The sequence below is a fragment of the Schistocerca serialis genome, chromosome 2 (genome assembly GCF_023864345.2).
Source record: "Schistocerca serialis cubense isolate TAMUIC-IGC-003099 chromosome 2, iqSchSeri2.2, whole genome shotgun sequence".
Lineage (NCBI taxonomy): Eukaryota > Metazoa > Arthropoda > Insecta > Orthoptera > Acrididae > Schistocerca > Schistocerca serialis.
The window spans coordinates 1,091,805,346-1,091,831,738 of record NC_064639.1 but is presented as its reverse complement, the minus strand read 5'-3'; the positions used below and the strand labels follow the sequence as shown (position 1 = coordinate 1,091,831,738).

At 39.0% G+C, this 26,393-nt stretch overlaps 1 protein-coding gene across 1 annotated transcript in view; it reads right to left on the bottom strand.

Moving 5' to 3' along the window:
• Positions 1-7,916: 7,916 nt before the first annotated feature.
• Positions 7,917-26,393, bottom strand: part of LOC126458544 (alsin) — a 180,671-nt gene continuing 162,194 nt past the window's right edge. The window contains exons 11-14 of the mRNA XM_050095661.1: positions 23,362-23,538; positions 23,109-23,286; positions 9,200-9,382; positions 7,917-9,063 (exon numbers count right to left, since the gene is read on the bottom strand). Of these exons, the coding sequence (XP_049951618.1) occupies positions 9,016-9,063; positions 9,200-9,382; positions 23,109-23,286; positions 23,362-23,538 (586 nt within the window). The 3' untranslated portion in view covers positions 7,917-9,015. The remainder of the gene's footprint in view (positions 9,064-9,199; positions 9,383-23,108; positions 23,287-23,361; positions 23,539-26,393) is intronic.

Here is a 26,393-nt window from a genome sequence, read left to right as displayed (position 1 = left end):
TTGGGAGAGAGCTGTGGTGGTGACACGGCTCTGTTGTCCCCACGTAGTGATTTGCGAGGATGGAAAAAATTGTGATTCAAGTAGTGATTAAGTACTTCATAAAGGAAGGTTTGAAAGCAAAGGACATTCATGCCGATTTCCTAAATATACTGGAGGACACTGCTCCTTCATATTCAACTGTTGCCAAGTGGACAAATGAATTTTAATTTGGTCCAGATAGCTTAGATGATGATCTGCGCAGTGGTCAGCCACGATGGGCCACTACTCCAGAAATAATTGCAAAAGTACACAAAATAGTCTTGGAGGATTGCCAATTGAAAGTGCTCATGCTTGCCAGATGTCATCTGATAGGGTATATCACATTTTAACTGAAGAATTAGAAATGAAAAAAATTATCAGCAAGATGGGTGCCGCAACTCTTGACACTGGATCAAAAACACATGCCATTGCCACGGCAATATTACACAAACTAAAGTATGAATTGTTGCCACACCCACCTTATTCACCTGATAAGGCTCTGTCAGACTTACATCTCATCCCAAAACTGAAAATTTTTCTTGGTGGACGAAGATTCACTTCAAACAAAGAATTGATAGCTGGAGTTGACAACTATTTTGCAGGCCTGGAGGAAAAGCATTTTCGAGATGGAATCAAGGCACTGAAACATTGTTGGACCAATTACATTAATCTACAAGGAGACTACATTGAAAAATAAGAAAAGTTTCAGTGTTGTAAATACTTTTTTTCTGTTCCATTCCGAGAACTTTTAAAACCGCCCTCGTACTTGAATCGGGCTGCAGTTTTATGACTATTGCTCTAACCTATTATTAAAAAAGTGAAAATCATTCATCAACATGCTTGAAAAAAAAATACTCTAAAAAAGTAGAAAACAATATGGAACATTAAAAAAAAGAGGAAAAAGATAGTGACCACAATACTTCACCTCATCTAGAAGTAGTTCATGATTCACACAGTCAAAGGCCTATGGTTGACGTTTGGTTATTCAGGGCATTTAATATTTGATAAGTGAAAGCATATCTAGCATTTTTTGTTGAAAAGCCTTTGTGCAAACCAAAATGATGTTTTTTTAGTACTGCATTTTTACAAGTATGTGAAGCTAATCTCCAATAAATTACTTTTTCAAGAATTCTGGATAAAGCTGTCAGACGCGATTGGATGGTAGCTGCTGGCGTCAGACCTACCCTCGTTTTTATGCAATGATTTAACAATAGCATATTTGTCTGTCCAGAAAAATGCCATTTCAGTGAGCTGCTACGTATGTGGCTGAGAATCTTACTTACGTGTTGGGAACAAGGTTTTAGTACTCTGTTGAAAATGCCATCAATTCCATGTGAACTTTTACTTTTGAGTGAATTTATTATTCTCCAATTTCAGTAGGAGAGGAGGGTCTTTGCTCAGTCATTTTTACTTTGGTACCAACAGCAGACACAAAGCTGTTTATCTTTTACACCATTGGGAAGCATTTTAATTATTCTTTATGATTTCATGACTCACAATCTTGCACACCACTAAGTAATTAATTCATCATTGTGTTGCACAAATCCCTTAGTGGTGGAGAACTCAGAGAGATTTGTAAAAAGGTAAATTATATAGGGCCACTATAAATAATTCAGTCATTTTCATAGTTCTATATTTTCCAAAGCATTACATGGAGAAATATGATTAATGCATGAAAGGAACCACAAACTCATTGTTTGCATTGTGCCCACCATTGTCTTTAAAAGTGCAATGCCTTGACAAAATGGCAACAAAGCATTAGATTGACTGCGTGTTGGAATACGTAAGATGTTTATCTATTATAACTGCAGCATGCATTCAAAGGGAATTATGGAAAAGAATTGACATTTAAACAAAGCACTGAGTGTTGCTATCGACAATTTAGGGACACTGGTTAGCTCTGAAAACAGAAAAGCAATGGACAACAAACTGTGCCACATGCAACCATGGAGAGGGTGAATGAGTTTCACATGCAATTAAAAAAATCAACTGCCTGTGCAAGCCATAAACTTGAAACACAGCAACAAACTGTGTGGAAGATTTTGTGATGGCATTTACATTTCAAACCATACTGTATGAAACTCTTTCAGTGGTTAAAACCAGAAGATTACGGCTGGCACCTTCTGTTTTGTATCACAATGCAGGAAGCACTTGAGGATGAACTTTTGGCTCCAAGCTAATGTTCAGCAATGAAGCAACCTTCCATTTATCAGGGAAAGTTACAAGCCACAATGTGAAAGTGTGGGACATTGGAAATCCTCATGACATAGTAGCAGGGCTGTCTACTACTTTAACTGAAGAAATGTGGTGTCTACTAGACAAAAGTTCCTTTATACTATCATACATTGTTTTCAGTCAACTAACAGTAAGTGTAGCTCTTTTGCATATCCACCGAATATTGTAATGAAAGTGAAGCAAGGAAAATATTGTAAAATCCTTTCAATATTCTCATAGTTTATGCCATGTATATGCCAGAAACCATGATGCTAGTGAAAGAAGACACTAAGACTACAAGTCTTTCCTTCTCATCCTGTCTGATAAGTCTCCCCTGACCAATGATTCTGGGTGACTTTCCCTTTTCCTAGACCTCTCCAGTCCTTTTCCTCCACCCCACTTCCTTCCCCTGCTTGAAGCAGGAGTCACTGGCTCCAAAAGCTTGCCTAATTATAACCTTTTATCTATGTGTTCTGCCACTGCTTGGTGAGTAGATTTTTTTATCTATCAAATAACACTGGTGTCCAAAATTAAAGCAACAAATCAAAATTTTTCAAGGTTGCACTTATTTTGCTACAAATCAGTATAAACAGGCTACAGTAAAGTAGAAACAATGTAAAAAATACATAAACTAAACAACTGCAACATGCATAACGTAGACAAAAATGTTCTTTGTTTTTTCCAACTTGATGGATTCACACACACACATTTCAACAAATGGTTAATGTGCTCAGTATGGGGTGTGACCATGTATGGCAGAAATACAAATCTGACAATGAAAGGCCATGCAGTCAATGATGCCATCAGTCTCACGTTGAGGCAGAAACGTCCATTCTTCCTGCAGAGCTACTCGCAAGTTTTGGAGAGTGGTTGGTAGTTGCAACTCATGTCCCTAGTGTATCCCAGAGGTGCTCTATAGAATTCAAATCGGAAGAGCGTCCAGTCCACGCCATCCGTGCAATATTTTCCATCTCCAAGAAAACATCAGCCATCTGTGCTCTATGAGGTTGAGCATTATCGTTCGTCAGTACGAAGTTTGGGCCCACAGCACCTAACAACAATTGCACATGACATCCCAAGATCTCATCATGATACCTGACAGCAGTGAAACCTTGTCAATTCACCCGTACAATTTCAAGAAGAGGCGTTCGAGTGGTCAACATAATCCCTGCCCACACCATTAGGGATCCTCCTCAATATTGGTTTCTTTCCACAATATTTGGATCCAGAAATTGTCTTTCACATTCTCTCCAGATGAGAATAAATCGAGAATCACTCTCCAGATGAAACTGGGACCCATCTGCTAAAATAAAATTGGGTCACTGTTCGATTGTCCAGGTGGCATGTTGATGACTCCATTCTAAATGTTTCCTTCTGTCAAGATGCATCAGAGGTACACATGCAACAGGTCTCCAACAGTAAAGGCTGCTCTGGCGAAGCCTTCTGTACACCGTTTGCCATGATGCAACGCATCCAGTGAATGTTGCAAGGTCACATGCCAGTAGCTGTGCAGTACTAAGGAGGTACTGTCTTGCCTTTACAGCCAATGCCAAACGAGGTGGGCCCAACCCTAAGTCTTCAGGATACAGTCTCAGTCTCTATAAACTGTCGCCACACACAAGAAACAACAGAACAATTCACATTAAGCTGATGGGCCATTTGGTTTGTGACTGTCTGCTTCCATTCTTGCTAGGCACTTCACCTCGGAGGATCAGACAGGCATCTCCTCTATGCCATGCTGCACCGTCTGCGACTGTGTACACAGTGATTGTGTATATGGGACTACCCAGCGAGCACTGTCAAGTTTAACAGGTGCCCTTATGTCATGACTGGCATGGTTGGTCATTGCCCAGAATGCCATGTTCTGTGCAGAACACGATCATACAGACATCGGTTAATAGCTTGTATGATTATATCGTGAATGAGACACAGAACAGGGAAATAACAGTTTCTTGGTTTAATTTGGGACACCACTGCAATTTATTATGACTACAAGCAGGAACATGGAAATTCACAATCATGAATCAAGGCATAAAACAGATTTCCATATGGTTAACAGAAGGTAAACTGTAACAACAAAAAGCCCATACATGAAAGAAGCTGTTTCTCACAATTTTTACCAAATGATCTTAAGACGTTGACAAACGATTCTTTTACAAAGTGACTCGAGCAGTGACTTATCCATACATATAAAACTTGGACTTCATTTGAACAATAATGTAAGCAGCAATACTGTCCTAGAAATAATTGTAGTAGTAAAGGGTGTACAAAACCAAATGTTCACTACGCAGTGAATTACTGTTCCACTGTTTGAATTAATTAACTGTATCATGTTGTACGAAATAATGTTGTAATATGCACTTTGTTGGCATTGTTCATGCATGTAAAATAACGAGTTATAAGCAGAAAATAAATGTTTAATTCTATTATTCATTTAAGAATAAATGGGTTATTCACACACTATCTCCCATATACTAAAGCAGTCTGATCTTCCCTCAATTTTGTAACTATCCAATCAAGATTTGCCCATAAATCCTAGCTCATGACATAGTTACTCTCTATTGTCCTTAATTTGTACATACTGTTGCACCATAACCTAATGAAGCATTGTACTGCCTGGTGCCAATGCTGCAAAATGATGTTATGTGGATGGAGATGCCATCATTGTGGTGGCCCTGCCTTATGAAGAAATAACATGTAATCAAAGTGTAAAAGTGCGAATTCAGGACGCTGGTGAAGTGGAAAAATCTAGCCAGGACCTCTGAAGGGTGAAGCTGGTAATACTACAGCTCCAGCTAGGCTCCTCCAGTAGCTGACTAAGCAAGAACAGACTGAATGAAATCACCACCACCCGATGGAGACACCTGGATGCTACGGCCTGTTGTCTCTTTCAGGGTGGTGGTGTTGCTGTCGAAGAAGTACTGGCCAGAAGACTCTTATAACATGTCATCCCTTACCCAAATCAGATCCTCATTCTCAGATGCTCACTGATTTTCTCTGACATAACCATATGGCAGTGCATACAAGATGATAAGCACTGCTGTCTCCATCAGCTGCTAACTTTGAGGTGGAAACTGCTGCAGTGTCAGATGAAGCAGCCCATCATCTACCAGGGACTTCGTCTCCAGTAGCAGCATGCAATTGGCTGTGCTGGGGACTGTATGCAGATGGTTTAGCATCTTCGCACCATTGGGTCTCCCTCTGGGTGAGCACCTCCTGCTAGTCACCATTTCTCTAGTGGGATGTCTGTTCGAGAGGGAGGATACAGTTAGTCACAGTGACTAGGACCAACTATATCCTCCCTCACCTACAGTGCTATGACCAACAATTACTCCTAAAACTACAGTGCTCAATTATATCCTCGCACTCAATTATATCTCCTTTGAAGGGGCATCACCAACAAATGAATCCTTGGCACAGCAGTGAGCACCTGCGTGGCACAATTAATGCGTGTTTCTCCATGCACCATTCGTTCAGTTGTTTAATTTGTTTGCATTTATTTGTGTTGAAAGGAGAACTGAATTGAGAAATATAGGGGGGGAGACAGAGTGGTTGACCAGTATTTACCTTCAGGGGGCAAAATTCTGAGAACTTGCTAATAGAGACTTTTAAAAAGTAGGCAGAAACTACCTAGCTTTTGAAACTTGTAGTTCCTTTCTCTGGGATGAAGAGAGGAAGGTTGGAAAGGAGGGTAGTATGAGAAGACAAAGGAGGGTTTCAGTGAGAACAGGAAGTCAAGAAGGTACATTGGTGTGCAAGTTCCAAAAGCAAAGCATAATTTTGTTTCAATTTATAAGTGTTTCTGTCTCTTCATAATTTAAAAAAAAAATTGGTTTCTGTTTTATAGAACAGGCCATCTCCTTTCATTATTATGGTAAGTCAGCAGAATATAAATACATCATTGATTGTAATTCAAAATAAAAAAAAAAAAAAACACGAGGGAATAGTACATCATAATGGGAACTCTACTTTTTGAATTATGCCCTTTCAGATGTTATTCAATGATGCATCTTCCCATTACAATGACCACTTATTTCATATCTCTCACACAAAAAACAAGGCAGTAGGCTAATACACAATATGCACTTCCTTGTAGTTGCATAGACAGATTAAAAACTAAGTTCTAAATAGACTGTACCGTAGATGATGAATGTGTAGTTTTTTTAAGAGGCAGCAGACCTAGAGCTGGCTAGCATCTGCCACAAATCAATTGCTTACTAATTACTTCAACTGCCAGAGACTGTGGTCATGTATGTGCGAGTTGAGTGAGTGTGTGTGTGTGTGTGTACATTGTCTGTTTTTGACAAAGGCCTTATTGGTTGAAAGCTCACTTTCTGACAGTCTTTTTGTTGTGCCTATCTGGGAGTCAGCATCTCCGCTCCACTATATGGCGAGTAGCAACTATCCTTTTCATAATATTGTTACATTCCATCCTGGATTTTCCATTATTTGATTACTAATATGAATCACTTGATCTACATACTTCACAATCTCCTCATTATGGCTTTATGAAATCAAATGTATATCTAATCTAATCAATATTATATATCTAAAAACACAGATGATGTGACTTACCGAACAAAAGTGCTGGCAGGTCGATAGACACACAAACAAACACAAACATACACACGAAATTCAAGCTTTCGCAACAAACTGTTGCCTCATCAGGAAAGAGGGAAGGAGAGGGAAAGACGAAAGGATGTGGGTTTTAAGGGAGAGGGTAAGGAGTCATTCCAATCCCGGGAGCGGAAAGACTTACCTTAGGGGGAAAAAAGGACAGGTATACACTCGCACACACACTCATATCCATCAGCACATACACATATTGAAATATGTCTGCTTGTGTCTGTATATGTGTGGATGGATATGTGTGTGTGTGCGCGAGTGTATACCCGTCCTTTTTTCCCCCTAAGGTAAGTCTTTCCGCTCCCGGGATTGGAATGACTCCTTACCCTCTCCCTTAAAACCCACATCCTTTCGTCTTTCCCTCTTTCCTGATGAGGCAACAGTTTGTTGCGAAAGCTTGAATTTCGTATGTATGTTTGTGTTTGTTTGTGTGTCTATCGACCTGCCAGCACTTTCGTTCGGTAAGTCACATCATCTGTGTTTTTAGATATATTTTTCCCACGTGGAATGTTTCCCTCTATTATATTCTAATCAATATTATCATATTTATGCCATGTGGTTCTCCTAAGAGGTACCAGCTACATTTTATTTGGTGTCTCAAGTACTTTCAATTTTATTGTTGTGCAGTGTAGTCAGAGTCAGAACAAACAAATCTGAAAATAGGGAATTTTGAGCAACACTTAGTGTCAGTGGGAAACGGAGTTGGTTTTTGTTGGCAACATAATGCTGTTTACAATGTTGATTTCAGTTCAAGGATATTTATTGAGGGTGTCAGCAGGGTGTGAAGAACAGTCAGTATGTCCAAAAAACATTGATTACGACTGCTGTGTGTGCCACAATCCAATCACAACGTAGATATAATGATTAACAAATTAAAATAGAGAAATGAGCATATCATCTGTAAAAATATGCAGTAGAAAGTGAACACACTGAAGACAAGCAAAATTAACCTAACAGCAAAACTCTTGTACAAGAGTGTAAGAAACAGATTTAACGGTGTTTAAATTCAGAATATATAGCATGCGAGGATTTTTCAAGAATGTCACAGAAACAAATGAGATTTTAAATAGTGCTGTGTCACTAACAAAACAATTTTTTATTCATGCAAAAATATGATACTGCACTAACAAACTTAACTGTTAAAGAAAACTGCCCTTTTTTTATTATTCTTATTTGCTATGCCGAACTGAAATATTAGGAAATGTGGATAGAGTTACTTGGTTAATGGAAATGAGAAAAACAAATTAAGTCTTGCCACAATAAATAGTGTATCATTTAAACTTAAATTATGTACAAGAAATTTGATGCTTCAATCAACTTTTTAACATGTCAGGAAATCATTAACTTCATAACAGGGGGAAAAAAATGTTACAGTTGTTCATAATTTAAGGTATGTACATCTTTTCATGGGGGAAAAAGGCCACCTCACACGTTGCTACATGCATTTAAAATGGAGAACAGGTACATTATTCTTTACGGTTACATGAAATCTGATAAAACTTAACAATATTATAAAATATTAAAAATACTGTTTCCTTGCAACAATACATGGCACAATAAAAATAAACCTTTAAAACATATATAATTCTTTTTCATTTGAATTACAGTGCACAAAAAATGTGCTTGTGTTTGTAAGAACAGACTGATATAACTTTTCATAATTTAAAACCTTGATGTTCATTAAAAGAGAGAACACAAAATGTGTCAGATTATGAAAATAGTCATTCAAGGGTAACTACAACATAAAATAACAATGCTACAACTAGGCCATTTTATCTGATTGTCTAAATAAGTAATACTAAGCTAAACAGATATGTATCTAGTGCTCATTTTCCTAAGTTCAGGTACAATACATATTCATGTCTTTCAAAATAATTACTTTATACATATAAATAAAATTAATTCCACAGCCTAAAGAGCACCAAAAACAAACAATTTTATTCATAACACATATCAAAAATACATTCAGTCACAGTAGTATAAAAGTTTCTTACAGATTTTGTTAAAAAAATCACAGTATATCAACAGTACATTTTTTATATAAAAAGGAGTGCTTTAAATGATTAAAATACAGTATTTAGATGCACAAATGAAATATACATGTTTAACATACTTCCTTTGGTAGAGTATTTCAGCATGCTGGGGAAAGGTGTCCTCTTACATGCTCACACTGATTTTTTCTTGTAGAATCTGATAATAACAAGCCTGAAAAATGTAAAGATGAAATGTATAGAATCCCAAGAATTACCATCCATTACTGTTAAAAGTATTTCATATATGTAGGACTACTATAAAGTAGACAGAAGGTGTGAAATTACAGAACAGGATGCAGATCTCTTACTTTTAATGTTGTGAACATTATTCCCAGTTCTCCATTTTGTAAATATGGTTCCATAAAATCTTCAACAAAATGAATTTCTGAACCAAGCTGAAGAATTCTTGCCCTGACAACAACAAAATGGAACACAGGGAACAAGTCATCCATTGTCCATAGATATGTTGTTCCCAGTTCCTTCTGAACAGCCTGAAATGGGACAGAGATAATGCAACTGTAGACCCATGTGGTACAATTCAGTTTGTGCACGTATCACCAACACAAAAACAAGCAGTTGCACTATGTTGTTGCCTGAAGTATTTTTAGACTACATTTTGCTCTCCTAAATATCTTACACAAGCCTGCCACTCCAAAACACACACACACACACACACACACACACACACACACACACACACACACACACACACACACCTATTTCTTTAGTGAGTTGTTCTTAATGAAAAGTTTCACAGATAAATGAACATGATAAGTGATAGAGCACACACATCTCTATATTTTAAATTAATTTTTATTTGCTTTTAGCCATACTTCACTGACAAATGGCACACAGGGTCGTGCTCTGATATCAGCAATAATGAACACACTGTAGCAGCATCTTCTTGGATAAGTGAATGAGTGGGGAGTAATGTGTGTTATTAAGAAATTTTGAAACTGTAAGTCTTCTACCAATTGGGTCATAATTCCTTTGGGGATTGCTAAAAGTTTATTACAAAGAATTCTTTTACAGTCATACAAAAATCCACAAATATAGAATAAATTCTAGCATTTCACTACTCAATAACCTTCTAACCTCTTCTGCTGTCTCTTGCATGATGTACTGTCCTGGGTGTCTACTTATTCCAAGAGTATTTTTTTCTTCTAACACTTGCCTATCTTTTGCTGATCATAGCTATCGATAGAAGACTCAAGAGACTACAAATGCTTCTCCTTGAGACTGACTCAATCGGAGCTAGTGTGTGTGTCAGGTCTTTTAAACTCCTCGGCTGCTCCAAATACGCTACATACATGCCGTGCTCAGTGCTGCTTTCTTGTTACCTAATCTCTCTACTTGCATTAGGTGCCTTGCAGTCTGGTTTCTATCCACGAATAGGTAACTATGTAGCCTCTCCTGCTCTGAGCCACATAAATAAATAGTGTATCAACTGAACTTAAATTATATTCAAGGAAGTTAATGCAAAAAATGACGCCTTAAATGCTGTACACACATTTAACACAGAAAACATTATTCTTTCCAGTTACCTGAAATCTGATAAAACTTTATAATGTTATAGAATATCACAAATACTGTTTCCTTCTGGCAATACATGACACAACAGAAATAAACCATTTAAAACATATACAATTCTTTTTCATCTGAATTATAGTGCACAAAACGTGTATGTGTTGTGAGACCAGACTAATATAACTTTTCATAATTTAAAACCTTGATGTTTATTAAAAGAGAGAACACAAGAATGTATCAGATTACAAAAACAGAATTACTTTGGTTTCGGAACAGGCCATCTCCCACTGCTAGAAATGGAAGAAGAAGAAGAAGAAGAAGAAGAAGAAGCAGAAGAAGGAGGAGGAGGAGATTATGAAAGCAGCCATTCAAGGATAATTATGACATAAAATAACAATGCTGAAACTAGCCCATTTTATTTGACTACCTAAACAAGCAATATTAATAATATTGTGTGTCAGCAGTGACGACTTCCTTTGTTCCTCTGACCTTTGCCACTACTAAAACTAAGTAAATATAATAAAACTTAATAGTTTCTTACTTTGCCAGTACAAAAATTCAACTGCACAGATTCTTCAAGCACATAGAGCTCTTAAAATTGTTAATACAACAAAGAATTATGCTCTTTGCGATGCGATTTTAGTAGATCATAGTTCCTACTTAGGTACCAGTTTGTAATATCTGCAGTTTTGCTTACAATCATCGTTGAACTAACTAAAAAAGCATATACATTACTAGTTAAGCAAATATCTTTGACTCATTCATCATGGTTTACTGTTTGACGGGAAGCAGACTCTATAGCTACACTTCCTATGTAGATGCAGACCATACTTATCACAGTTAACTTTAGGATTTTTTGGTAACACAAAGAATCCCATTCCATTGTATGATGATATCACTGTAACACATCAACATTAATTCTGAATGACAGTGATAACTTTTTTGGTCCACTTTTACTTGACTACACAGGGTGAAGAAAAAATGCCACACTTCGCAGTCAGCATGTGATTCCTCATCCCAATTCAAGACAAAATTGTATCTCACAAAACGTCCTGCCAAAAGGTTTAATAGAAACGTAATTTAAAAAATGAGACTCTGGCACACTAACTTCTTTCAGTGTGGCCAAGAATAGGTAGCATGAACTCTGCAATGTGCCTGAGCTCTCCCATTAGCTCAGTGAGATGAAAAACTGCTGTGATGAACAGATACACAGACTCGCTGATGTTCAAATTGCATTAGTGCCAAACATTTTTTCCCCAGTTAAAGGATCACACTGTATCCTATGTATCCAATTCACACCTCCACAGTGCAATATCTTGTTTATTTCTTCCTGTTACTTTTACCTTTATTTAAACGTTATGACATAATATGAACTCCATATAGAAATAAACGACCATTTTGTTTTGCCAATGACACAAATAAAGGCAACAGAAAATAATCGTGGATACAGTAACACTGGTGCATCCAGTGAGGTACTAAAACACAATAGGTAGGCTACACTAGATTGCACATTACGCTACATACAGTAACTCCTTTCTGTACGTTTGATGTTGAGGCTCATCTTCACAGAGCCATTAAATACACCGATAAGCAATATTCACTTTAGAGAACACGTTCAAAGCATTCGCAAAAGTTTTGCCACTCAGTTGATCATACTTTGCTGGACCCTAAGTAACACACCTGCATCCACCATTGCTAAAGCAGCATGAAGATGAGCCATTAGGCCATGTACTTCCATGGGAGTACTACAAACTTGTCCCTTTAAGTGTACTCACAAATAAAACCTAGTGGATTTATTCCTACCGTCTCTGAAGCCTCTCACAGATTGAAGGTTCACAAAAACATTAATTTACATATTGATGATTAGTATTTCATTTTAAACTGCATAGATTTGGACACCCCGCATATAAAGTATTATGAGATACTTGTCATTATCATACAATGGTCTCCAAGCCTGTAGAAACAGAAAAATCATTGTAGCCAATTGGTGTACCACAAGGGTTGGAACTTTAATAGCAGCAACAATTTAGTTACAGCTCGTACAAAATAGATACGTGTTTCAAAGTTTTACTGACCTTCAAAGTAGTCACCAGAATTGAGTATAATCGGTACCCAGCGATGTGGAAGTCGTAGGATACTTTTAACATTGCCAGTTGTGTTGACAGTTCGAGCGGCATGATCTATTGCCCGACGAAATTGTAGCAGTTCTGAAGCGAATGTCGTGAAGTGTTTCCTTCAGTTTAGAAATCGAGTTGAACTCATGAGGGCTTAAGTCAGGGGAGTGCAGTAGGTGGTATAGCACTTAGCAGCCCCATCAGTCATAGCACTTAGCAGCCCCATCAGTCAAACTAATCAGTAACAGCTTGCACTGTACATGCTTGAGCATTGTCCTGCAAAATGATGGTCAGGTCCTGCAGAAAGTGTCTTCACTTCTGTCTCTATGCTATTCATTTTTGGAACACAACCTACGACCAGCTTAGAGACAGAAGTGGTGACACTTTCTGCAGGACCTGACCATCATTTAGCAGGACAATGCTCAAGCACGTACAGTGCAAGCTGTTACTGATTTGTTTGACTGATAGGGCTGCTAAGTGCTATACCACCTACTGCACTCCCCTGACTTAAGTCCTCATGAGTTCAACTCGATTTCTAAACTGGAGGGAACACTTCACGGCATTCGCTTCAGAACTGCTACAAATTTGTCAGGCAATAAATCACGCAGCTTGAACTGTCAACACAACTTGCAATGTTAAAAGTATCCTAAACTTCCACATTGCTGGCAATGGGTTATACACAACTCTGGTGACTACTTTGAAGATCAGTAAAACTTTGAAACACGTATCTATTTTGTACGACCTGTAGATAAATAGTTGCACCTATTAAAGTTCCAACCCTTGTACAATATCATGAATTAGAATAATAATGCATACATCAACCAGCATTACATTTAGGGTATAAACATTAACATACTTTTTCTACGCAAGATAATATATCTACAAATAAGTTATCTGGTCAAAGGTATCCGGACATGTATTAAGTGGACATTAATATGGAGTGTGTCCACCCTTCACCTTTATGACGTTGGAAATCTGCTTGGGACACTTTCAATTAGGTATCTGAATGTCTGCGGTGGAATGGCAGACCCTACTTCCCCAACAGCCAAAACCAGAGAAGGTAAAGACGTTGGAGAGTGGGGTCTGGAAAGAAGTTGACAGTCTCAACTTTTCCCAAAGGCATTCCATTGTGTTCAAGTTGGGACATGTGGAAGCCAGTCAATTTCAGGGCTGTTACTGAACACATACCACTGCCTCGTGGAAGTTGCTTTATGACAGGGTGCACTGTCACGTTGATACAGTCAGTCACTGACTCTGAACTGTTCCTACAGTAGACAGAACAAATGCTGTAAAATGTTTCATATCCTTCTGCATTTAGTGCTTTCTGAAGTATAATGAAGGGACCACATCCTAACAGTGAAAAACATCGGTATATTGTAAAAACTAGGGCCCGGATTTTAAGTACCTAAAAAACAGTGAACTATGCAAGCATTTATGACTTAAAACTTACATAAATATGACCTTAAAAATAAAATATTACTTAATAGAAGTTTATTTAAAGCATTCTTGTTTGTTTATTTAATTTTTTATTCACCATAAATTAATACAAAATTCACTTTTCAAAGTATTGTAAGTACAGTTCTTTCTTTCTGTAGGGTTTGTGGCTAATTTGCACCTATTTTTTGAATTTCTGAATGTTTTATTTTCTAAACACAAAGTACAGTGAAAAGATCATCTATTGAAACAGTAAAACAATGTTTTTATTTCTACATAGTATTTAAAGTGTTTCACATTATTTAATACCGTTTGTCAATCTTCAGTATCTGCAAAGTTGCACTGGAACACAAGGTGCATTTTCAAAAAATTTTCCATTGTCAAAGATCTACGGTTGTCGCTGAGGATAGTTTTGTACCTGGAAAAGCTCCTCTCCACTTCACAAGACGTCACTGGAGCATATTTGAAGGCAGCCAGGTCACTGGAGTTCAGCTTTGTTTCAGTATCTTTAAATGTTGCGGCATTCCCTGAGAGACTGTCACTAATTTTCCACAGTCTAGAATATCCAGGATTCCGTTGGATAACACTTTGCAGTTTGGTTTTCACTTTGTCAGCCACATGACCACGAGCTCGACCCAACTCACTCTGCACATGTTGCACAATACTCAGGGCCTCACATAGCTGAGTGCCAACAGCTTCCAGTTGTTTGATGGCTTTTGATATCATTGAAAAATTGGCGTTGATGTATGCCAAGTTTCGAGACAATTATCTGTAAAAACTTCTTTCACAATTTTGATAGCACTTGATTCATCGCTATCAAGCTCACAGAAGCTTGTCTTTATTTGGGTGTAGTTGGTGCAGTAATACTCAGCAGCATAAAGCCAAGAACCTCATTGTGTAAGAACAGGTTTAGGTGGGAGGGGTATTGATGGGGCTTGTTCCTTGAATTTCTGCACCCGTAGCGGAGCCTTCACATAGATTTTCTTGCCACAGGAAATTAATTTGTTCATGTCAGGGTAATTTGATCGCACCTCTTCAGAAACTCTGTACAATGTATGTGGCGTACACCATACTGGGGTAGAGAATCTGAAGCCCTTTGGCTGCTTTAGCCATATATCAAGCACTATCTGTTACAAGCAGCAAAACGTTGTCTCTTTTCACACCATCCAGCCACAGTAGCTTCGGAGAGTTGTCAAACAAAATAGCAATCGTCGAAATGTTTACTCCATCGAGAGCTTCACACGTTAGTAGGAACATATCTCCAGTGCCATCAACTTTTAGAACACCAAAAACATCATTTGCAATATATCGCCCACTAATATCCGTAGCTTCATCTATCGACAGCCAGATCTTTTGCTCAGCAATAGTAATTCATATTTTGTTGAGCACATCATTGTAGCATACGGATAAATAGTTCTTTCTCAGTGTAGATTCATCTGGAACTGGATGTGTTGTGTACTTCTCCAAGAACAGTCTGAAGCGTGGATTCTTCAGCTTTTCCAATGGGTTGTTGTAGGACACCATCATCTCACACAAATCCTTGCAAAATGATTGCACAATTGATGATTGACCTGTCTGTTCAAATAACAGCGTTTGCCTGCTGTTATTTCAAGCACTTCGTTTCACACAGCTGCTGTGTTTAGCGGTACTACAGTGTTGACAGCTGCTGTGTTTAGCGGTACTACAGTGTTGTTCCACATTAAAGCGCTTTTCTGCACTAACTTTAACTTCACATAGTTTACAAAATAATATTTTCCCATCAGTACTAAAGAACTTCTCTCCAAATTTTCGAACATACCCTCGCAACTTCACGCTGTCGCAGCACTTTGCTTTAGGCATGTTGAACAAGGCAAAGGCTGTATTCAAACTGGTTACTGGGAACACCTGTGCGACTGCGATGATTATTACAGCAGAAGCCGCCTTTGTTGGCTCTGAGAGTGTATTGTCGACTCTGCGCAACAATGTTTTATGTTCGCGTAATGACTGTTGTGGTAAACCGATTTTCTGCTACAGTCCTGAGGAATACGGCTGTGTACTAATTTATCTGTTTATCTTTCATAATAGCACGTTAAATATCGTCTCGTGAGCAACATATTCATTTTCTTATTTGTGTGTCCCGTAAAATACGAGAAAAACAGTATATGCATTTTTGGCAAAAGTTGATGGAAATATGACCTATTATATTAAAAGTTAGCAGCAATATGACCTATTACTAAAATTTGTTGAAATATGTCTTTATGTGCACAATCAAAGTACATTTTTTGACACTAAAATGCCTAGATTTGTGTATAAATTGTTCTAAAATTCACCCTATAGTTCAGAAAAATCCGGACCCTAGTAATAACATCTCCACTGCACTGGTGATGGGTAATGTTCTCCAGGCATTTGCCGAATCCGAACCCTTGCACTGGACTACCACAGGTTACAGCATGATTCATCACTCCAAATCACTTATTTCCAATCATACACTGTCCAGTTATGTAACTTTTTACATCATCCGAAGCATCGCTTAGCAATGACTACAGAAATGTGTGATTCATGAGGAGTTGCTTGGTGTTTGTACCCCTTCTTCTTAACTCTCCACACACAGTCATTGTAGTACTTGGACTGCTGGCAACACATGGGAATTATGAATGATCCCTTCCATCGATTTTGTCCGACTTTTCACAACCATCCTCCTCAATGCTCAGCAATGCCTGCCTGTCAGTACATGAGGTCTCCCTGATCTTGGTTTAGCTGTGGCTGTTCCTTTGTGTTTCCAGTTATCAATCACATTATCAAGAATCAACTCAGACAGCTTTAGAAGTATTGAAATGTCCCTGATGGATTTGTAACTCAAGTAACATCAATGACTAATCCAAGTTTGAAGTCACTAAGCTCTCCTGACCAAACTGTACGTTGCTACTGCTCCTCTACTGACAACACAATACTCCCTGCCTCCCTTTATACTGGTAGGTCTGCTTCTCTTGATGGTCTGGTGATCAATTCTGTATAACTGGTGCAGAAGTCATTGTATAGCAGATAGTGTAGAGAACTCATATTGTTACATGTTCTACTCTTACAGGTTCCACTTGCAGATGAGGTAAGGAAGAAAAGAGTAAGCATATGCCTCCTATTCTAATGGTATTTTCATGATATATCTGATAGCAGCAGTAAAAACATTGTACTGTGTCGTGAGTATTGGTGTCATAAACGTAACTAGCAACATTTTGGAAAATAAATGGTACCTTTTTTCCCACCTAATCCGGTCAACAAAGGAAAATTGGGAGGAAACATATGTGTAGTCTCCATTTTTTTAGGTGTGTGTGTGTGTGTGTGTGTGTGTGTGTGTGTGTGTGTGTGTGTGTGTGTGTGTGTGTGTGTGTGTATTGGGGGAGGAGGAGGGGGGATATCATGAGTAACGTACTAAAGATCCTGACTAGTGGAATGTGAGTGTGTGTGGAGGTAGGGGTGGCTGGGTTAGATGTCACTTTTTATGTTTTTCTTTATTGTCTTGAAATCACAGCTTGTAGTGAAAATGTTTCCCACTCATAATGAAACCACATTCAATTTCCTGCAAAAAAGGTACTATTCATTTTTCCTCTAGGACTAATAGTTTCCTCATTGCAGATGATGGAAAAATTGTAGATTATTAAAAACAGTATTTTAATGGTCTAAAATTGATGTCTATTGTTAAATGAAGTGGGCTATGAACAGATATTAAATGCATGTACCACATCTAAGTGCAGTAGAACCGTATTAAGAGATAATTAATGGGGTGTAATAGTATGGAAGGGCGGGAATGTATTTTAGAAGTGTGAGGGAAGATAGGTTGCCAGATTGTGGTCATGCACTTCCCTCAATTCCCTTGTCCTTATTGCTCTACTTCACAAAAAGCAACTACAGTGTGTTTCACTACATTATACTGACCCTTCCGCAGCTCGCCCTATAAATCACTGGCAACAAGGTGTGCAGATGTGCCTGTAGGCATTCATTTTCTGCAAAGTGCGTTAACTCTACAGGAACTTCAGACGTAAAATACTAATAACACTAATGGAAGAAACATATATGGACAGAATCTACGTAACTCTGTGCACACTGTTCGACCATGCTAGAGGGAAATTGATTCTTAGTCATCCTGTATGGTGGCTGTATCATCCTTCTGGGAAAGAAAACTTCCCTCACATGAGGACTGCTTGCTTGTCAGTTTGAAGACATACTATATCTCCCCAGGATTTCGTGTCCAGTTCTCTTATGTGAGCAGACAAAGTAACTTCACTGAGCTCGTGTTTTTATAGTGTAGTTATTTTTAGTTTATTAAGTGAGTATGTATTTGCAGTTGTTAAGTGAGCAATTATGTAAAAAACTGAACAGCTGGAGCTGTCAGCTGTCTACTACACCGAAGAGCCTGCTCCAAGCGTAACACGCTGTCAATATGTATTCGACAATGTTGATTTCACTGTCTCCACTAACAGTGTCTGGAATGTTTTTCACACCTTCAAGGTATCAAATGCATCAGCCCAGCCTCAGCTCTCCCAACATCTGAAGCGACTCGTAGGCTACCTCTGAAACAGAATTAGGTCATCTAGTGATATAAAACTTCTTATATTCCAACTCAGGTTAACAATGCATTACAACAGGTTACTGTTCTAGACTTGAACATGGCCAGTACCTTTCCATCAACAGATTCACAGCCATCTTGGAAGATATACTGTGTATGTGTGGTAAGTGACTCCACTTTGTGCAACTCGCTCTACAATTACAGAAAAGAAGAGATTTATGCAGTTTCTACTAACACAATTAATGGTGAGGTAAGTGCTGTACCTTTCTTGTCATTCAATAGTTCACCACCAAGTGACTTCAACACCATTACAAGGGTTTACAATATGCTGTTAACGACAGAAAGCAGCAAGATGCCACATTTAGCAATTCAATCCCTTTCCCACCAACATTATATAGCTCACTGATAACATCACACTTAAATTAAGCACTTCTCAGCCATTGTTTATAGAAATGCATTTGATACAAAACCTCACTTAACAACTGCAGATAAGTACTCACTTAATACACTGAAAATACCTCCACTGTATAAACATGAGCTCAGTGAAATTATTTTGCCTACTCTCATCAGAGAATTGGACACGAAATGCTGGGGAGCTATAGTGTGTCTGTAAACTGAATAGCGAGCAGTGCCCATGAAGGATAAAATCACCTTCCTTGAAAGAATGCTACAACTACTTTACAGGATGATAAGAATCAATTTCCCCTGTAGCATTGTAGATTTATGTAGAATCTGTCCATATGCTTTCCTTGTGTTTGTATTATTAGCAATTTGTATATGTATTTCATGTAATTTTAACGCACTTTGTGGAAAATAAACACCCCCAAGCATGTCTGCACACTGTGCTGCCTGTGATTATATGGTGAGCTGTGGAAGGTTCAGTATAACTTTATGAACACCCTGTAGCTTGTGACACAGTGTGGTAGAGAGAATGGGGAACCGCCTGCTTGCACTTCATTTTGTAGCCCTACTAAGAAGGGAAGTGAATGAACACAATCCAGCAGCCTACCTCCCGTCATGCTTCTATTTTCCTCCCCCACCTTTTCAACCTGTTTCAGTCCACCTCCTTAGCTGATGGTCAGTACATCCGACTGCCATGCAGTGGGCCCAGATTCGATTCCCAGCTGGGTCAGCGATTTTCTCCCCTCGAGGACTGGGTGTTGTGTTGTCCTCATCATCACTTCATTATCATCATTGGCATGCAAGTCGCGCAATGTGGTGTCAACTGAGAAGACTTGCAACTTGGCAGCTGAACTTCCTCAGGTGGGGACTCCCAGCATCAATGCCACACAATCATTTCATTACCCTGTTGCACCCCCAGAGCACAATTTATCCCTTAATATGACTCTACTGCACTTACATATGGTACATTCATTTACTATTTGTTCCTTACGTACTTGATTTAACAATAAACATCAATTTTATTTGATTAAAACACTATTGTTAACAGTCTACAATTTTCTCATACCTTGCAACATGGTAACTATTAGACCTAGAGAAGAAATATTATTATTTGTTCTGGGAAACATTTTCACTAGATGCCATGGTTTTAGAGATATTCATGAAAAACACCTAAAAAAAGTGATGTTTACAACCCCCTCCCCTCCCCCCTTTCATCTCCATCCCTCCCATCACCAAACTCTCACCCTAACAGTCAGGATTTTTAGTTATGCTCATCATGACACTTTCCCCTACCACTGAACAAAAATTTCCAACTACACAAAATTTTCCCCAGCCGATAGAGCTGATAGTTTTTGGTCCTTGTTGACTGGGCTAAACAGCTAATCATTTACAATTTTTTAATACATCTATATAACTTTCTATTAACTGAATTACGAAAATCAGAACTGAGCATGATGGGTCAGTGGTTTAAGAGAATGTACTTGCACTTGAGAGTAGAGAGGTTCAAATCACTGTCGAGGCATCAAAATTAATGTTTTCTTCATTTCCCTAATCAACACAAGTAATTGTAGGATTGATTTTTTTTAAAGAAAAAGGGCCAATTACCGTTCAAACCCTTGTCCATGCTGAACATATGCTCTTCCTTCTAAAGACATTATTGTTTATGCTGTATTCCATTAAAATGAGAATAATATAACAATACCATTTCATATTCTTTGGACCTCTTGCTCTCAACAGAGCCAGGAGGTTTCACTCATTCATCACGTTCTGTAGATCCCACCATGATGTTGTACTTTCAGGGATGTGAATAAGTCAAGATATTCACCAACAATGAGAAGCATACATTAGAAACTAATTCTGTGCACTCCATTAATAATCAACTACCATTAAACTGCTAAATACTACTTGTTAACATTGTAAGAGGTATTACTTTGAAAAATCTGCTGCTTACTTGCTTAAAGTAAATATTAAACATAAATAAAAGACTATAAAAATAAAAGGAGACAGAATGGCTACCATACTCATTTTTCGGAACAGTTTGTTCCTCCCTAAGGGGGAAAAGGAGGAAGGTTGGGGTTAGTTGGAAAAGAGGGGCAGGTAATTCAGATTTCAGATTCAGAATGTCCCATTTGTTATGAGGATAAGGGGACACAGCTAACAGGTGACACAGAGATGAGGGGAGCCTGTAGCCATGTTTTATTTCAACAGCCTTGAGTTTTAAATGAGTATTAGGTTTCAGACATTGCTTTTATTTCTTATTTGATTGTTTCAATACCAGAAAAGGAAAGTTACTACTCACCATATAGTGGAGATGTTGAGTCACAGTAGGAACAACAAAAAGATTCACACAATTATAGCTTTCGGCCATTAAGGCCTCTGTCTGCAGTATACACACATACACACACGCGCGCGCGCACACACACACACACACACACACACACACACACACACACACACACACACACACATATACACACACACACGCGCGCACGCACACACACACACACACACACACACACACACACACACACGCACAACTTGTACACACGTCAGCAGTCTCAGAGAACTGAAACAACACTGCAGTTCTCCGAGACTGCAGACGTGTGTGCAAGTTGCGTTTGACTTGTGTGAATCTTTTTGTTGTGCCTATCGCGACTCAGCATCTCCGCTATATGGTGAGTAGCAACTCTCCTTCTCTGGTACTGTTACATTCCATCCTGGATTTTTCATTATTTAATTGTTTATCTGTCTCAAAGGTCTGAACAGATAACTGAAACAGAGAAAATTTACAACTGCAATATTTATAATGGTACAATAGTCTTCTACTATCTATAGTATGTGGATCTGGAAACTGAGGGAGAAAGTACCAAAATGCTTGAATTTTGGCTTTCCCATTGTGATGTGGCTTTCCTATGGTCTACTTTCATGTCTACTGATTCCTTGTACTCTCTCTCTCTCTCTCTAAAAATGTGGGTACTGTTTTTACTGAGATGCTATTAACAGGTGGTTAAAAACTGAAGTGGTGTATTTTACTTGTGCATGCCTGCAACTTAGCATGTTATCTTCACAGTAAGTAGGCTCTATCCTTTCCTACATTACTGTTAAGTGTAATAATACCACATTTATAATGGCAAGATTAAATATTTATTGTGTGCTTCTGGGTGTTCAGCCGCACTGCTGTTTCCGTTTTTGTATAATATTTGAATCATTGACCCAGCCATCTGTTTCAGGTGCTCTGAGTTGTCCTGTTATGCATACCTGTTGCTTGGTCTTCAACCAGACTGTGAACTGTTACTGGCCTTACACTGCACAGAATCAAAAATGCCTGAGAACGACACTGAGCTGACAGAAATAGATAACCCAAGAATTGTTTATCAACCTTATGGTAGCTCCATATTCAGAGTGACTGGTAGTCTCCTATGAAAACAAGGCATCCTGTGTATTTTGCTCCCATCAACAAAGATAAAAAGTCTTCTTTGTAATATTAAATACAATTTAGGTGCCCAAGAGTTGGGTGTGTACTGCATTCTATATGAATGTGGTCAGTCCTACGTGGGGCAGACAATTACAACGGTAGAGGAAAGACGGAGAAACAACAGTGGAAACCCTACTACGATAATCACACAAATGAGTTATTGCTGAGCATCGCCTCAGATATAAGCATGAAATGAAATAGGACTAGATCAGTATTGTGGTGCAAATGTCCAGTTTCAGGAACAGCATAGCTGAGGAATCTACTGAAAGAAAGATGTTAGAAACACTAACAAATAGTGTCAGAGGTTCCAATTTAAACAAGGCTTGGGATCCAGCACTCAATTTATTAAGATTTCACGAGTCATCACACCCACCAAAGCTGGCAAACGTTGAGAGAATACGTATTTCGTGTAATATCAGTGCGGGCAGTGAAAAACAAAAGAGCATCAAAGGGCATAGAGGGCAACAAGAGACAAACTCAAATATAAATAGCAGTAAGACACCAACAATATTTCTCTGTCTATATGGAGTACAGGTAGTGAGTACATACGACACAACAACTCACAGCACCTGAAGAAGACAACTAGGTCGGTCATTAAAATATTGTGCAAAAAAATGAAACAAAATTCGTCAGAACACCCAGAAGTACATAATTAATCCATCACACATAGAAAACCCATGAGATCACATGATTAAATATAATACTCCCCTATCATGGTAACTTACTGCTGTCATTTGTTCAAATGTGCTTCTTATGACAAGAAGTTTCTCTAGCGGTGAAAATGTTGTTTTCAGCTGTTGAAGTGTTTCAACAGCATCTCTATAGTATTTGTCATGCACTGGAGAAAAAGGTGGTTGGTTTTCTGTTCCACAGTTGCCTGGATGATCCCTTATCCAAAATTTCCTGAAACATTTGTTGAGAGCATTACTTTCATTTAAGTAATTTTACAGACATATTTTGATATGAGTCAGCACTTACTGGTCAATGCCAAGAAATGCCATCAGTGTTACATCGGGCTGCTTGTTCCATTTTAGTAACCTTTCCCAATAAGCATCGTCTTCTTCTTTGTTATGGAGTGCATATAAAACAAACAGTGCTGAATGAACACGTGGCAATAGAATAGGGTGTAGAATTGCTGCTGCACTCACCACCTCACTAAACAAAAACGGGAAAAAATCTGTTACGAGGGCTGAAAAAAGAAACAAACTAACAAAAACAGCTAAGACTTCCACAACGAATTTGCCCTCTTCAGCAGTGTGTGCTATGATTTGAAACTTCCTGGCAGACAAACTGTGTAGCAGACTGGGACGTGAACCTGGAACCTTGGCCTTTTGCTGGTCATGAATTGTGCCTGTATAGTTCAGACAGTAAAGCATTTAAGCACAAAAGGCACATGTTCCTAGTTTGTGTCTTGGATTGGCACACAGTTTAAATCTGTACAGAAGTTTAAAGTGCAAACACTACTGCAGAGTGAAAATTCTTTCTCAAAATGTGAAGCTGCATTAATTAAAAGTTACTTCATATACAATGACAAAGAGACTTGGCTGCCAAATCTTCACGTGACAGAACTGCAACAATATATAAATATAATGTAGGGGGAAGGGGGGGGGGGGGGGAGAGAGAGATATTACTCTTTCATCTTTTCTTTTTCACTTCATCTCTAAAATTTCAAGGGCGAACTATGAAATTTACTGTCCCCTTTTTCTGTCTTAGTGTTAATGTGATTATTGTTTCACAAAAGCATAAATACATAAAACATACCATTAGAACCGTCATAATGCAATTTTGGATAGATGAAAAATCTACTCAGCAAACGGCAGCAGAACACACACATAAAAGAGGATTGTAATTAGGCAAGCTTCCGGAGCCAGTGGATTCTTCTTCAGGCAGGTTGAAGGGGAAGGAAAACAGATGAAGGAAAAGGACTGAAGAGGTCTAGGAAAAGGGATAGATTTCAGGCAAATCACACAGAACCACAGGTCAGAGGAGACTTACCGCACAGGATGAGAAGGAAAGACTGATTGTTGGGAACTGCATTAGATAAGATTTGAAAACCTGAGAGCTTAAAGGTGGAAGACTGGGTAATATGCAAGATAGAGATTACTGCTTAAACATCATGCATCAGTTAATAAGAGTGAAAAGCCAAGTGCACTGTATGTAACAGAGGTGGGAGGGGAGCGGTGAAAAACAGGCAGGCAAGACAATGAAAGACGTAGAAAACTAAAACGGAGTGAAGAAATGAGTAGTTTCTGTGAAGAAATGCTGATACAGAAGGAATTAACGTAAATTAAGGCCAGGTGGGTGGGGAGTACCAAGGACATGTTGTAGCACTAGTTCCCAACTGTGGAGTTCTGAGAAACTGGTGTCTGGGGGGAAGAATCCAGATGGCGCATGTGGTGAAACAGGCACTGATGTCACAAGTGTCATGTTGTAGAGCATGCTCCGCAACAGGATATTGCATGTTGCCTGTATACACCCTCTGCCTATGTCCATTAATCCTAATTGACAATTTGGTGGTACTCATGCCGATGTAAAAGGCCAAAAAGTGTTTACACAACAGCTTGTATATGACACGTGTCATTTCACAGGTGGCTGTCCCTTTGATAGTGTATGTTTTGCCAGTTATAGGGCTGCTGTAGGTGGTGTAGGAGGGTGCATAGGCCAAGTTTTGCAGCGGGAGTGGCAGGGGAAGGAACCATAGTGTAGGGAGATGGGTGCACAAGGAGCGTAGGGTTTTAAAAGAATATTGCAGAGATTGGGAGGGCAACGGAAAGCTATTCTAGGTGTGGAGGGCAAGATTTCAGACAGAATGGATCTCATTTCAGGGCATGTTTTTAAGAAGTCATGGTCCTGTCAGAGTAGCTGATTAATACATTCCAGACCAGAATATTACTGAGTCACCAGTGGTATGGTCCAAAGTTGTTTTTTTGGAGGGATTAGTAGTACCATGATTGGATGTGATGGCCCAGGCAATCTGCTTCTGACTAGGCTGGTGGTGTAATTACGTGCAGTGAAGGCTGAGGTGAGATTGATGTTGTATTGCTGTAAAGAGTCTGCATCTGAACAAATACATTTGCCTCAAATGCCAAGGCTGTATGGGAGGGAAGTTTTGACATGGAAAGGATGGCAACTGTCAAAATGTAAGTACTGTTGTTTGTTGATAGGTTTAATGTGGACAGAAGTGTGTAGCTGGCCTTTGGTGAGGACAGAATCAACATCAAGGAAAGGGGCACGAGATTCGGAATAGGACCATGTGAAATTTAATTGGGAGAAGGTATTCAGAGATTCCAGGAATTTTAACAGGTCAATCTCATCATGAGTCCATATGGTAAAGATGTCATAAATGTACCTAAAACAAACGAGGGTCTGAAGACTTGTGGATCCCACGAAAGCCCCCTTCAAGTGACCCATGACAACACTGGCATAGGAAGGTGCCATCCTGGTTCCCACAGTCATACCCATGAACTGATTGTAAGTCTGCCCCTCAAAGGTGAAGTAGTTGTTGGCAAGTATAAGGTTGATTAAAGCGAGTACGATGGATGTCATAGGTTCGGAATCAGGTCGGACTGGCTGGGGAAGTGTTCAGCAGCAGGCCGACCATGTACAAGGGGGATATTGGTGTAGAGGGAGATGGCATCAATGGTGACAAGCAAGGTGTGTGGTGGGAGTGGGACAGGCATGGATTTCAGATGATCTAAGAAACCCCATGAACCTTGGACCTTGCCGTTGGTGGGGAGGCTTGTGTGCCTCAGCGATACAGATGGCCGTACCATAGGTGCAACCACAATGGAGGGGTATCTGTTGAGAGGCCAGACAAACGTGTGGTTCCTGAAGAGGGGCAGCAGCCTTTTCAGTAGTTGCAGGGGCAACAGTCTGGATGATTGACTGATCTGGCCTAACAACACTAACCAAAATGGCATTGCTGTGCTGGTACTGCGAACGGCTGAAAGCAAGGGGAAACTACAGCCGTAATTTTTCCCGAGGGCATGCAGCTTTACTGTATGGTTAAA